This window comes from Balaenoptera physalus (genome assembly GCF_965194825.1).
Source record: "Balaenoptera physalus genome assembly, chromosome: 19".
NCBI lineage: Eukaryota > Metazoa > Chordata > Mammalia > Artiodactyla > Balaenopteridae > Balaenoptera > Balaenoptera physalus.
Genome location: NC_138900.1, coordinates 3,894,309 through 3,908,424, shown reverse-complemented (window position 1 = coordinate 3,908,424; position 14,116 = coordinate 3,894,309). Strand labels below are relative to the sequence as shown.

The 14,116-nt window shown below is 52.3% G+C and overlaps 1 protein-coding gene and 1 pseudogene across 2 annotated transcripts; one reads left to right on the top strand and one right to left on the bottom strand.

Annotated features, from left to right (window-relative positions):
- Positions 1-129: 129 nt before the first annotated feature.
- Positions 130-14,093, bottom strand: TMC4 (transmembrane channel like 4). Its single transcript, XM_082436409.1, has 15 exons — positions 13,861-14,093; positions 13,156-13,366; positions 11,235-11,380; positions 10,754-10,986; positions 10,494-10,615; positions 3,931-4,078; positions 3,248-3,415; positions 2,859-3,022; positions 2,470-2,596; positions 2,098-2,195; positions 1,587-1,770; positions 1,083-1,213; positions 824-979; positions 506-584; positions 130-399 (listed from the first exon to the last, which is right to left on the bottom strand). Exons 1-15 carry the CDS (start codon positions 13,937-13,939, stop codon positions 331-333), a joined length of 2,115 nt encoding a protein of 704 aa, XP_082292535.1. The 5' UTR covers positions 13,940-14,093; the 3' UTR covers positions 130-330.
- Positions 4,085-9,803, top strand: LOC309648321 (large ribosomal subunit protein uL22-like; annotated as a pseudogene). Its single transcript has 2 exons — positions 4,085-9,275; positions 9,377-9,803. The product of its transcript is annotated as a large ribosomal subunit protein uL22-like (transcript).
- Positions 14,094-14,116: the final 23 nt, after the last annotated feature.

Below are 14,116 nucleotides of genomic sequence, written 5' to 3'. Positions count from 1 at the left end.
GCTGGCACTCCCGCCAGGTCCTCTCGCGGAAGAGCCCGCCGCACCGACCCACAGGTAAACACATTTGATTGGCTTATGTCCCGCTGATGCCTTGCCCCGCCTTCCGGACGCGAGTTTCAAAAAGCGCTCTGCAGCCTCCGCTGTGTTTATTGGTACTAGAAAGAGGTTCACTGGAGAGTCAGGGACTTAGCAGTGAATCCCAGGGCTGGAAAAGCATGGGGTCTTCTCCCGTTCGCTCATTTTCCAAATGATGTGGCCGAGGCTTACAAAGTATCTGAGGGCAGGTCTGGGTCTGAAAGTGGGACGTCACCCTGAGCCAGGCTGGAGAGGTCAAAGAGCTCTGTTGGCCGAGCTCAGCGCCACAGCGCGCTGTGCCAGGAAGACTTTATTCTGCGCCTCCTGAGGTAAAGGGTAAAGAGAGGTGGAGATGAGACAGATCTTCTCTCCACCCGTGTCCCTTTCCATATTCCCCAGGACCCCTTCCCAGGGACCGGGCCTGGCTCACCGTCTCTATCTGGCGTTTGAGTTCAGAGATGAGGCGTCCATATGAGTTAGCCAGGGCCACGGTATACACCATCAGGATGCTAGAAGAGACGGAATGGAAGCTACTCCCCAAACGCCCTTAGAATATCTTCAACTTAGGGCTCTTTAGTAATCAGGAGTCTGGACCTCCTCCTTCAGACTCAAGAAGTCTAGTATCCCAGACCCCCTCCTTTCCTCAGACCCAAGAGTCTGGACCCCCAGCCCCCTTCTCTCTTGGAAGCAGGCAGCGGGACCCCAGGTCAGACATTCAAACTCAGACCCAGGAGTCTAGGGCTCTCACCTGGAGATCAGCAGAAGGGGCACAGCAAAAGCCTGGGTCCCCAGGAAGAAGAGAAATTCCTGGGCAGTCTGAGGGAGCTTGCAAATAGACTCGGGGATCTCGGCCCAGATGGACGACTGCCCCCGGAATGGACCACACAGCTTAGAAGGTGGGATCCTGAAGTCAGAGACAGGCAGAGCTCAAGGATGGCCAAAAGTCAGAACCCTGGAGAAAGGAGGAAGGAGGGAGGGAGAGAGAGGCAGGTGCCTCTCACACTTACAGGAAGATGCTATAAAACACAGGAACGGTGGAGCTGGCCAGACCCAGGAGAAGGACCAGGGGGAAGAAGAAGTTCACAGTGGAGGCCCGAAAGGTGCGGGAGGCCGGGGAGCAGGTGGAGAAGAGGGTGATCTGGTGGGGGGGGATGAGGGAATCTGAGCCCCAGACTCTCCTTCTCCACCATCCAGGAGCCCTGGTCCCTGGCCTCCTCCCCTCAGTCAGGGTCCAGGAGCCCCAGTTCTTTTCCACTATCAGACACAGGCGTCCGGGTCCCCCCTTCCCTCAGACCTAAAAGTTGGGATGCCCTGGACCCCTCCTTCTCCCACATCCAGGAGTGTGTCCTCCAGACCCACCCTCCGTCAGGATCTAGTAGTCCACGACCCTGGCACCCTCCCCCGCCGGGACCCAGCAGTCATGTCCCTCAGTCCCCTCCTCCGCCCAGGACCCAGAAGCCCAAGCCCCAATACCTCCCGCTTCAGACCCAAGGGTGTTCCCCACCCCTCACCTTCTTCAAATAGAAAAGCAGCAGAAACTTGGCCGTGTTGAGCAAAGGCAGTAAAGGGCAGAAAAAACTCCCCACCCAGACCACTGTCTGTGCGTAGATGAGCCCCAGCACTTCGTCAGGCACCTGGAACTCCAGGGTCCCCGCAAAACGACCCAGCGCCCCGGGACAGAGGCCACAGAGCAGCCTGAGGGGCGGGGTGAGGCCGGGCCGAATCAGAGGCGGGCCGGCCACGGGTTTCCCCGCCTTCACCGTCCCGCCCACCAATCGGAAGTGAGCTTATCTGGGGGTGGGGCGGAGCCTTCAAGGTTCTGGAGGGGGTGTGTCTAGAGGGCGGGGCTTGAGGCGTAGAGGTAATCATGGCAGTAGGGACAGGGCCACAGGGAAGTGACTACCAAACTCGTGGAGGGGCGGGGTCTGCGGACAGGGCAGTCAGAGGCAGGGCTAGAAAGGGGCGGGGCGAAAGAGAAAACTGGGTGCGGGGCGGGGCCACAGCAAGGGGCGGGACTCTCACTTCCGAGGAAACTGGATGAGCAGCGTGACTGCCAGGCCGGTCAGGAGGTCAAACAGCAGGAGTTTGTACATCTCCTGTCCCAGGCGAGTCTCCCAGCACTGAGGAAGGAAGAACAGGTCATAAAGACCTCAGGACCCAGACACCTGTAGACCCGAACGTCTGAGTCTCCAAACTGCAAGCATATGAGATTCTATCAATACTTTCTCTGGGGGGTCTTTAGGGTTTTTTTTAATCCATACCCCTGTCCTCAAGGGGAAGGTATTCTAGTACCCCAAGCTCCCCTTTCCTCCCAAGCCAGGGGTCCGGACCCACCGGGCTCCTCCTTTCCTTCGAGGACCCAGGAGTCCGTCCCCTCCCACCCCTCATCCTCACCGGAAGTTCTTTGTAATTGTAGCCACAGGTTTTGCACTTCTCAGCGTCCGCATCTCCCCCGCAAGTGATCTGATTCCAGAGAGACAAGAGCAAGACCAGCAGGGAGACCAGGCGGAGAGACACTGTCCTGGCAAGGGGAAGAGAGAGAAAGGGAATCAGCACTGACCGAGTGCCCACCACGTGCCTGGACCCTTCTGTGTGGAGCGTGCTCACAATTCTCCCCATTTCCCAGATGAAGAAAACTGAGGCTCAGTGACAGGAAGAGTCGGGATTTTAATCCAGATCCCACTGGATCCCATATCCTGACGATTTCAGTCTCTTATTTGCTACAACCAATGTCCCCCGACCAGCCCCACCATCATCCCCAGCCCACCCCAGGAGTCCAGAACCTGAGCAGGATAAAAACGATCTGGCGGCTCCTGGTGTAGCCCTCCAGTGGGGCAATGAGCTTGAACACCGGTGGCAGCACGAAGTTGACCCCGGAGATGAAGATGGACGGAAGGTACTCCACCACGAGCTTCAGCAGTGGCGTCCGCTGGATATGATGCATCTCCTAGGAGGGAGGGTGGACCAAGAGAAGAGGCTCTGGGGTCCTTCAGGAGCCATGCTTAACATCCTCCCCCAGCCTCTTCCTCCTTCATCACCCTGAAGTCCAAAGATAATCCCCCCCCCCACACCAATCCCTCCTCTCTGAGATTCCAGGAATCATAGGCCTCAGTCTCCTCCACCCCTGGAAATGTAGGTACCAGACCCTTTCCTCCCCCAGGGCCCTCCACACCTGCAGCTGCGCAGTGGCCCCTGTAGCCCAGTAGACGCCGTAGAGGGCTGCCCCCAGGAGTGCCACCACGGCCACGTTGAGCAGCACCCGCACCGACCACACCCTGGCTTGTTGGCCCAGCGTCCGCACCGCAGCCTGGCGCCGCACCGCTGCTTCCTCCAGCTCCACCTGAGGCCGGAAGAGACGTCCACTTGGGTTCCATTACCCTAGGTGCAGCCTGTGGTCCAGACCCCAGGCTCAACGTGAACCGATGCAGCACCGCCCCTCCAAGAACACCTATAATCCTTATCCCAGCCCATCCAGGGCCCTCCAGGTGACAATTGAGATCTGGCTCCGCCCCCAAGGCCCCGCCCAACACGTCCAGCTCCTCCCAGGACCCGCCCAGCACTCATGCCTGGTGTTTGGAGTTATCAAGCCCTTTCTGGCCACACCCTTCTCTTAACTTTGAACCGAGGAGCTTTAGATACCGCCCGTTTCCTGCTGCTAGCTTTTTCCTGTACCCTTTGACTTCAGGCATCCCTGTAGTGGCCTTGGCCCCTTTCCCCCAAGGCCCGCCTCCTTAGAAGAAAGCTCCGCCCAGCATCTCTCTGGAGGCCCGGTCCCTGGTCTAGGCCCCGCCCATTCTCTCAGCCCCGCCCCCTCGGGTGACATCTGGTTGTAGGCCCCCCCACCCCTAAACGCACCTGCAACTCAAATAGGATGTTGCGCTGGCGCAGCCGCACGTGGACCTTCCCGCTGAGGCCAAAGTCCCAGGCGGAGAACACCCGGTGGCTGTAGCTGGTCACGGCCCCTGACTCAGCCAACAGCGTCTGCTTCAGGCCAGACACCGAGCTAAGAGAGGGGAGATCCGAGAGACGGGGTGTAGCACGACAGGCACAAGCAGGGGGGATCCCCCTCTCCCCTTCTGGGGCAAACAGGGAAAATGAACTCTAAGACCTTGGGCATTTGGAGAGCTGCTACCTGGTGGAGACACATACAGTCATTGTCGCCAAAGACCAAGAAAGAGATGCAGAGAGGCCCAGAGGAGGCCAGACACCCAAAAAGAAAAGACGGAAACCTAAGAGATAACGACAGCTCTCCAGAGAGAAGAGAACAGAGACTCTGGGGAGAGAGACGTTCAGAGGGAAGACTGAGACCCCCAAAGGGGGGCAGAGATTCCAAGAAAAGGGGACAAAGACTCAGAGAAAAAGAGACGGAGAAAGGTGGGGGGTGGTCAGAGACTCAGAAGAGGAGGGGGCAGGTAAAGAGACTGGAGAGAGGGGGATAGAGACCCAGGGAGGGGATAGAAAACCAGAGAAAAGGAAAGAAACAGAAAGCAGCAGGAGGACTCCACATCCACCTTCGCCGCCCCGGCGCTGGCCCCCATCACCTCTCAAGTGGGCCCAGAGGACTCCCACCTGCTCTCCCTGCTAACACCTGTGCCCGGTCTCCGCTCCCGAGCTAGTAGAGCGTTCCTTTCATGCGGATCCGATGGCATTCCCACTTAAAACCTATTCCGCAGCTTCTCTTTGTTTTTTGTTTTTTGGTTGTTTTTTTTAAATCTTTCGGCTGTGCCCTGCAGCGTGTGGGATCTTAGTTCCCCGACCAGGGATGGAACCCGTGCCCCCTGCAGTGGAAGCGCAGAGTCTTAACCACTGGACCGCCAGGGAAGTCACAGCTTCTCTTTGTTCTTGAGTCCTAGGCTCCTTCATAGCATAGCCCCCCTGATCTGGCCCCCACCTACCTCTCCAAGCTCAAATCCTGTCCCCCCTCCTCCTCCTCGCCTTTCATTTCCCAACCTCTTTCCACCACAGGGCCTTTGCACTCACGGTCCCCTCCGTCTGCAATGCTGGTGTCTTGGCTGTTCACCTGGCTGGCTCCCTCCCACCATTCCAGTCTTCCTCTACAGGTCACTTCCTCAGAGAGTTCTTTACTGACCACTCCATCTAATGAGGGTCCCCACCCATTATTCTCTATCACACGGGGGCAGCAAACTACGGCCCTGGGACCAAATCCTGTTTTTGTAAATAAAGTTTGATTGGCACACAGCCACACCCACTCATTTTCCTACTGTCCACAGCTGCTTTTGCCCAGCAGACTCTAGTTGAGACAGAGACCACGTGGCCTGCAAAGATGAAAATATTTCCTACCTGGCCTTCATTTTTTTTTTATCAGAAAAAAAATTGTGCTGATCCCTGCTCTATGCTCTATCGTATCCTCCCATTTGTTTTCTACATAGTACAGCTCCCAAACTCAAATTGCTGACTTGCCTGTTTATTTAACAGTCTTATCTTGAAATTTATCTCCCCTACTCGACTGTAAGCTGGACAAAGGTAGGGGGACCCCCATCTGGTGTTCCTGGGCCCTGTCACGGTGCCTGGCATTTAGGAAACACTCCTCTTTTTTTTTTTTTTTTTTTAAGTTCTTGGTTTCTTTCTTGATCCTAGTGCCTTCCCTTGGGGATCTCCCAGGCTTGCCTGAATGCCAGTGAGTCTCAGGTTTGTAACTTCAGTCCAGACTCCTCTGCAGAACCCACGTATGCAACTGCCTACTCAATATTCCCTCATCAGTCCAAAAGGCATCCCGGAATCATCTGGTCCAAAACTGCACCCGGGATATTCCCCGACAAAGCCTGTTCTTTCTACAGCCCTCCCCATCTCAACTGACAGCAAACACCTGGAGTCATTCTTAACTTCCATCATTCGCCACACCCCACATGCAATTATTAGAGAATCCTGTGGGCTTTCCTCTCCACATATATACAGTCTCCCTTTATATAAAGGACAAATGGGCCAAAAGCAAGCTATAGGGTCAATAGAAACAATGGTGGTTGGGCACGGGGGGGGGGGATGGAGTAAGCTGAGGAGATACTGAGGAGCTTCTGGAAGCTAGTCATGTTCTATTTCTTGATGTGGGTGGGAAATGTACCAAGATCTATACTTTGGTTCGTCCGTTTTTCTGGGTGTGTGTGTGTGTGTGTGTGTGTGTTTTGTCATGCCATGCAGCTTTCAGGATCTTAGTTCCCCGACCAGGGATTGAACCCAGGCCCCAGCAGTGAAAGCACAGCGTCCTAACCACTGGACCACCAGGGAATTCCCTGTGATTTTTTATTTTTAATGAGAAATATATATGGTCAACTAATATTCGACAAGGAGGCCCACATACTCAGTGGGGAAAGGACAGTCTCTTCAATAAATGGTGTTGGGAAAACTGGATATCCACATGCAGAAGACTGACATTAGACCCCAACCTTAAACCATTCACAAAAATTAACTCTAAATGGATTTAATACTTAAGCATAAGACCTGAAACTGAAAAACTCCTAGAAGAAAACAGAAGAAAGTCTCCTTGACGTTGGTCTGAGCAACGTTCTTTTGGATGTGACACCAAAAGCACAAGTAACCAAAGGAAAAATTAATAAATGGGGCTACTAAAAAGCTTATACACAGCAAAAGAAACAATCCAAAAAAGGAAGAGGCAACCTACAGAATGAGAGAAAATACTTGCATATCATCTATCTGATAAAGGGTTAATATCTAAAATATAGAAAGAATTCATAGAACTCAATAGCAAGAAAACAAAACACCAACCAACCAACCAACCCAAACAACCCCATTAAAAAATGGGCAGAGGAATTGAATAGACATTTTTTCAAAGAAGACAAGCAGATGGCCGACAGGTATATAAAAAGGTGCTCAACGTCACTAATCATCCGGGAAATGCAAATCAAAATCATGAGCTGTCACCTCACACCTGTCAGAAAGACTGTCACCGGGCTTCCCTGGTGGCACAGTGGTTAAGAATCCACCTACCAATGCAGGGGACACGGGTTCGAGCCCTGGTCCAGGAAGATCCCATGGAGCAACTAAGCCTGTGCGCCACAACTGCTGAGCCCGTGTGCCACAACTACTGAAGCTTGCATGCCTAGAGCCCGTGCTCCGCAACAAGAGGAGACACCGCAATGAGAAGCCTGCGCACTGCAGCGAAGAGTAGCCTCCGCTCGCTGCAACTAGAGAAAGCCCGCGCGCAGCAACGAAGACCCAACGCAGCCAAAAATAAAATATTAATTAATTAATTAATTTTTTAAAAAAAGAAAGGCTGTCACCAAGAAGGTAAGAGATAACAGATGTTGGAGAGGATGTGGAAAAACAGGAACCCTTGTGCCTTGTGCAATGATAACAGGAATGTAAATTGATTCAGACACTAAGGAAAACAGTATGGAGTTTCCTCAAAAAAATTAAAAATGGAACTACCATATGATCCAGCAATCCCACTTCTGGGTATTTATCCAAAGAGAATGAAAACAGAATCTCAAAGGGATATCTGCCCCTGCACGTTCACTGCAGCATCATTCACAGTAGTCAAGATATGGAAACAACCTAAGTGTCTGTCAACAGATGATATATTTTATACATATACACAATGGAATATTATTTAGCCATGAAAAAAGAAGGAACTCTTGCCATTTGAGACAACAGGGATGGACCTTGAGGGTATTATGCTAAGTGAGATAAGTCAGACAGAGAAAGACAAATACTGTATGAGATATCACTTATATGTGGAACCTAAAAAAGCCAAACACATAGAAACAGATTAGAACAGTAGTTACCAGGGCTGGGGCAGGGGGTGCAGGAACTGGGGAGATGTGGTTCAAAGGGTACCAACATCCAGTTATAAGATGAGTAAGTTCTGGGGATCTAATGTACAGTATTCTGCCTGTCGTTAACAGTGCTGCATTATATACTTGAAAGTTGCTAAGAAAGTAGATCTTAAATGTTCTCGCCAAAACAAGAAATGGTAACTGACTTGATGCAGGTGTTAGCTAACCTATGGTGGTAATCATATTGCGATATATAAAGGCATAAAATCAACACAGTGTACGCCATCAACCTACACAATGTTATGTGTCAATTATATCTCAATAACGCGGGGGGGAAAAAAGAAATTCAATGGAAAAAAAAAAAAAAACTAAACCCAAAACTGACCACTTGTCACCACCCTGGTCCAAGCCACCTCTCTTGGTGATTTTTGCAATTGAGTGCAATAATCTCGTAACTATTCTACTTGCTGCTGCCTTGCCCTTAAGCTCTCTCCCTCCCTTTCCCTCTCCCCAGCTCCCCTCTCTTCCATAGAGCCATAGATTCTTTTCTTTTAAAACCTAAATCAGATCAGGGTGATCTGCTCAGGCACCTGCAATGAGTCCCATCTCAGAAATAATCCCAATTCTTTACAGAATGTGGGCCCATCCCCTACTGCTCCCCCCTCTCTACTCGCCCCCTGCCTCTCTCTGATCCAGCCCCACATGCCTCCTTGTGCACCCTGAAACACGCCAGCCCTGCTCCTGCCTTGCTCCAGCTGCACCCTCTGCCTGGAATACCTTTCCCCAGGTATCTGAGGGACCAAATCCCTCACTTTCTCAATGTCTTTGCCTAAACACCATGTCCTCAATGAAGCTTCCCAGACACCCTATTAAAACAGCAGCATGGGGGCTTCCCTTGTGGCACAGTGGTTAAGAATCCGCCTGCCAATGCAGGGGACACGGGTTTGAGCCCTGGTCCGGGAAGATCCCACATGATGCGGAGCAACTAAGCCCATGCACCACAACCACTCAGCCCACAAGCCACAACTACTCAGCCCACAAGCCACAACTACTGAAGCCCGCGCACCTAGAGCCCGTGCTCCGCAACAAGAGAAGCACTGCAATGAGAAACCTGCGCACAATAACGAAGAGTAGCCCCCACTCGCCGCAACTAGAGAAAGCCCGTGCGCAGCAACGAAGATCCAATGCAGCCAAAAATAAATAACAACAACAACAAAACACACACAAAAAAACAGCAGCCTGGCCTTTCTCCGGTAAGTGGCCTGAGGTGACCTCTAAAAATGGTTCACTATTCACTTGACCCAGAAAACCCCACAAAATCATGCAAGTCAAGAGGTTCAAATCTTTGTGTTCACTTTAAGGACACTCATGAAACTGCCCAGGCCATCAAGCGTATGCATATCCAAAAAGCCACCAAGTATCTGAAGGATGTCACTTTAAAGAAGCAATGTGGATTTTTTGATGATGCTGATTCACTTTGTTATACAGCAGAAACTAACACAACATTGTAAAGCAATTATACTCCAATAAAGATGTTTAAAGAAAAAAACAAAAAAAGCGATGTGTGCCATTCCGTCTTTATAATGGTGGAGTTGGTAGGTGTCCCCAGGCCAAACAGTGGGGCTGGACGCAGGGTCGGTGACCCAAAAAGAGTGCTGAATTTTCACTGCACATGCTCAAAAATGCAGAGAGTAATGCTGAACTTAAGGGCTTAGATGTAGACTCTCTGGTCACTGAGCACATCCAGGCGAACAAAGCCCCCAAGATGCGGTGCAGAACTTACAGAGCTCATGGTCAGATCAACCCATACGTGAGCTCTCCCTGCCACACTGAGATGCTCCTTAGTGAAAAAGAACAGATTGTTCCTAAACCAGAAGAGGAGGTTGCCCAGAAGAAAAAGATATCCCAGAAGAAACTGAAGAAACAAAAACTTATGGCCCGGGAATAAATGCTGCAAAAAATAAATGCAAAAAAAAAGTGAAAACAAAAAACCCCCAGCAGCCTGGGGACTTCCCTGGCGGTCCAGTGGTTAGGACTCAATACTTTCACTGCTGGGGCCCGGGTTCAATCCCTGGTCAGGGAACTAAGATCCCACAAGCTGTGTGGTGTGGCGAAAACAAAACAAAACAAAACAGCAGCAACCTGGCCCAGTATCACTGTCAATCCCCCTCACCTGCTCTGCTTGTACCCGATCGCCCTCTAACAAGCCATGCAATCCACTCATTAGGGCTTATTGCTATCACTCGTCTCTCCTGTTAAAATGTCAGCTCCCCCAGGACCGGACTCTGTTGGGTTTTTGTTTGTTTGTTCTTTTTTGCCAGCTGCCTAGAACAATGCCCGGCCCATAGTATCTGCTCAATAAATATCTGTTGCATGAGTGAATGAATCACCTCTATTTGTTTAGCATTCTCCCCTCCAGAAAAGATGGAATTAATCTGCTTGCTTGTTTAATATCTTACCTTCCCCACTAGACTGTAAGTCACAGGAGGGAGAAACTTCTCATCTTTATCCCTGGCCTGCAGCAATCATGAAGCATTTTAAAATTCGATTGCAACTCAAACGGAGAGAAAGGGACCACAGAGCAAGACTCGGGATTCTGGAGGAGGGGGATCTATCACTGCTACTCCCCCATGGTCTGGGGGGCCTGGGCGTAGGGGTGGCACTGACCGGTGCAGGGTGAGCAGCAGGTAGAGGAGGCAAACGGCGAAGGTGCAGCACAGGTAGGTGATGGCCAGGTGTGGGCGGGGCGGGTAGAACCCATAGAAGAGAGGAGACCATTCTAGAAAACCCTGGGGAAGGAAAGGCAGGGCAGAGGTCACCACGGGTCTGGGTGGAGGCAGGGTTCAGGGAGCTGGGCCATCAGGGTCGGGGGTCACTGAGGGCACTAGGGCTCAGAGCGGGGGCTTCCCAGGGACCCAGGCACGCACCTCTCCGGAGAGCAAATTGAAGAGCTCGGTGGAGAAGGCGACCAGGCCCTGAGAGCCGGGGCTGTAGGAGCCGCAGGGTGAGGAGGCGTTAGGGGCAGGGGGACCAGGGGGAGCCCCTTCCAACCAGGTGGGCAGCAGAATCATGCAGGCGGTAAGCACGGAGGCCAGCACGTTGAGAAGCAGCAGGAAGCGCAGCAGGGAGAAGTAGGACTTAGTGCCGGCGCCAAACTGGCCTGCAGGGGGCAGCAGAGAGGCCGCGGGCTCCTTTCTCGTCCCAGCCCCTCCTCCCTCAGACCCGGGAGTTCAACCCCCAGCCCCTCCCCCCTCAGACCCAGGGGTCCAGGCCCCCGGCCCCTCCCACCTCAGACCCGGGAGTTCAGCCCCCAGCCCCTCCCCCCTCAGACCCAGGGGTCCGGGCCCCCAGCCCCTCCTCCCTCAGACCCAGTCCCGTCCCAAGATGCCAGACCAAAGCCCACTGTACCCCCAATCCTCTTCAGCGTCCACTCCCAGGGCTGCATGGAGCGCAGGCCTTCCCGCACCTTCTCCTTCGACCTCCGAAGCCGAAGAGTCCAGTGGGCGGCCCTGGACCCCGAGCCCTGAGCCACTTGGTTCCTGGCAAGGCTCTGTCTGGGAGGGAAACAGAGTCAGACACAGAAAAGGAGGGGCCTAGTGGTCCCAAATGGAAACCACCCACATGTAGAAACAACCTAATCCTTGAACCAGGAAGTTAGTTGAAATATATTCCTAACACGGGATACTCCATAGCAATGAAAAGAAACACACCTAATGCTCAGCATAGGAAGACAGACAGAAAATACAGACTGCAGGGTTCGATTTACACAAAGGCACAGAGCAAACACAGTTAAACTCTTCTCTTTAGGGCTACACACACAGGTGACAAAGCTATGAAGAAAAGCAAGGAATGATCCTCAGTGAAAGTCTGGGAAGAAGAAAGGGGGTTGCCCTAGGTGGCGTTTACCTGGGCCCTCACTTTGGGAAATCTCTTTAAGTTTCTACATGGTGTTTCATGCACTTTTCTGTCAGCAAATACCATCATGAAGTAAAAAATGAAAAAAAAAGAAAAAAGAAAGGTAGTTGTGATATTGTGATTTATAATAAGAAATATATATTTGGTAGTGTATGATGATCTCACATGTGGAATCTAAAAAAACCGAACTCAAAAGAATAAATAAATAAAAATTTTAAAAAAACCAAACCAAACTCAAAAGAGCTTAGGATGGTGTTTACCAGGGGCTGGGGATAGGGTAGGGAAATGGAGATGTTGGTCAAAGAGTACAAACTTCCAGTTATAAGATGAATAAATTCTGGGGATTTAAGGTATAGCTTGGTGATTGTAGCTCATAATACTGTGTTGTATACTTGAAGCTTGCTAGGAGAGTAGATCTTCAATGTTCTGACCACTGAAAAGAAATAGTAATTATGTGACATGATGGAGATGTTGGCTAGCGCTACTGGGGTAATCACTTTGCAATATATCAATATAAGTGTATCAAATCAACACATTGTACACCTTAAACTTGCACGATGCTGTATGTCAACTGTATCTAAATAAAACTGGAAAAAACTTTTTAAAAAAGTATATATTCGGTCTTTGTCCTGTTTCTGGCACACAGTTCTTAAATCCTCGAATTTCCTAAGTGGTGACAGTGATAAAGGTGCCTTTTTCTTTTTTTTTTAAGGTGCCTTTTTTTATGTTAATGAGGTTGTATCCCCAGGTAGATAGCGTCAGAATTGAGTTGAATTGTTGGACACCAAGCTAGTGTCAGAGCGTCAGAAAATTCCCCACATATCGGAATCGGTGTCAGGATTATGTAAGGAACAAGGGTCAGTTTTCAAGGGCTCCCTGAAGAGTCACACAGGGCCCCATTCTCGGAAGGGCGTCCCACTTGCTGTGCTGTTTGAATGCTGTGCTGTTGCCGTCTTAAAATGAGTAATAATTGTTGAACAGGAGACCCAGCATTTTCAGCTTTCACTGGGTCCGTAAATTATGTAGCGGGAAAGAGGAAAGAAAGAAATGAAAGAGTGATAGGCTTTGAAGAGGGGGAGGCAGAGACAGACATAAAGCAGAGAGGAAAAAAACCTGACAGATTTCAGACACCCAGAGAGAAATAGAGGCAGACAGCCTTGGAGGGACAGACGACACAAAGAGACGAGAACTTGGGGGAGAGAGAGAGAGAGGAGAAAGAATCCCGGAGACAGGACTCCTTGCAATCAGAGAAGCACAAACACAGACAGGAGAGAAAGAAACCCAGAGGCAGCTCTGAGAGAGGCAGGGACTGACAGAAGGACAGAGTGAGATGGAGACAGAGCCTCCAACGAGTGGGAGGATGGTCCACACCTGGCTGGGAGGCGGGAGGTGGGAGGTGGGAGGTGGGCCTCACCTGTGTGCCCGTCTGGCCTGCATGGGCCACGGCAGTTCCCGGGAAGGGCCAGGCTCCTGCAGCTCCTTTTGTGTGGCTTCTGCAAGAGACTGGATGCTCCTCTGTCCGTCCTCCTCCTCCTCCACGGCCCCCCAGGGCAGCACCCCAGGGCCTCGGTACCGAAGGGTAGCAGCACTGGGGAGCTCATTAAGCACAGAGGACAGCGATGGACCTGGGGCAGGAGGACAGGAGGCTGGGAGAGTCCAGGCGTCCAGGCCCCCAGCCCCTCGCCCCTCAGGCCCAGGGGTCCAGACCCCCAGCCCCTCCCCCCTCAGATCCAGGAGTTTGGAATCCCCGGTCCCAGACACACCCCATAGCCCCGCCAAGCACCCAAGTGCGGCCCCTCCTACCCCAGGGCTGAGGAGTTCACTCCTCAACTTCCTTTTCCCTCTAATTCAGGTTGTGATCCCGGCCCCTCCCATTCCTCAGATACCCTCAGATACTCCAGCCCCTAGCCCTCCCCTCCTCCAAGACTCCGGGTCTCCAGACTCCTCCCCAGGACCCAGAAGTCCCAGCCTCTGGGTCCCCTCTCCCCCAGAGACCCGGGAGCCGAAGCCCCTCCCCCTTCGGCCCTGGGGTCCCAGGAGGCGGACCTCCGTTCTCCGCCTCCCTCAGGACTTCTGCCAACCAGGGGAGTGGGACCTGACCTTCCTCGGGCTCCCCCACCTGTTCTGGCCTCCCGGGGTGCCGGCCACCCCCCAGAGGAGGCCCAGGCGTCCGGTTCCCACATCGGGCTCTCTTCCATGGCCCCAGCCGAGGATCTGTTTCCGTCTCTAGGGCCAGCTGAGCGGGTACTGCCCCAGGTGAGGGAGGAGCCTGAGACAGGGGCACACCTGGCCGCCAGGTGGCCCGGGGGAAATACCCGGCACTTCCCATAAACTGTCAGGGCCTCTGCTCCGAAAGGCCTCCTGGGAGCTGAAGT

Bases quoted from the DNA above. Each gene is read 5' to 3' on its own strand.
- TMC4 (XM_082436409.1), bottom strand. From the start codon at position 13,939: ATGGAAGAGAGCCCGATGTGGGAACCGGACGCCTGGGCCTCCTCTGGG. The intron at 3,416-3,930 runs GTGCGTTTAGGG...TTCCGGCCTCAG, and splicing joins ACATCCTATTTGAGTTGCAG to GTGGAGCTGGAGGAAGCAGC. The intron at 3,023-3,247 runs GTGTGGAGGGCC...CCTCCCTCCTAG, and splicing joins GGGCCACTGCGCAGCTGCAG to GAGATGCATCATATCCAGCG.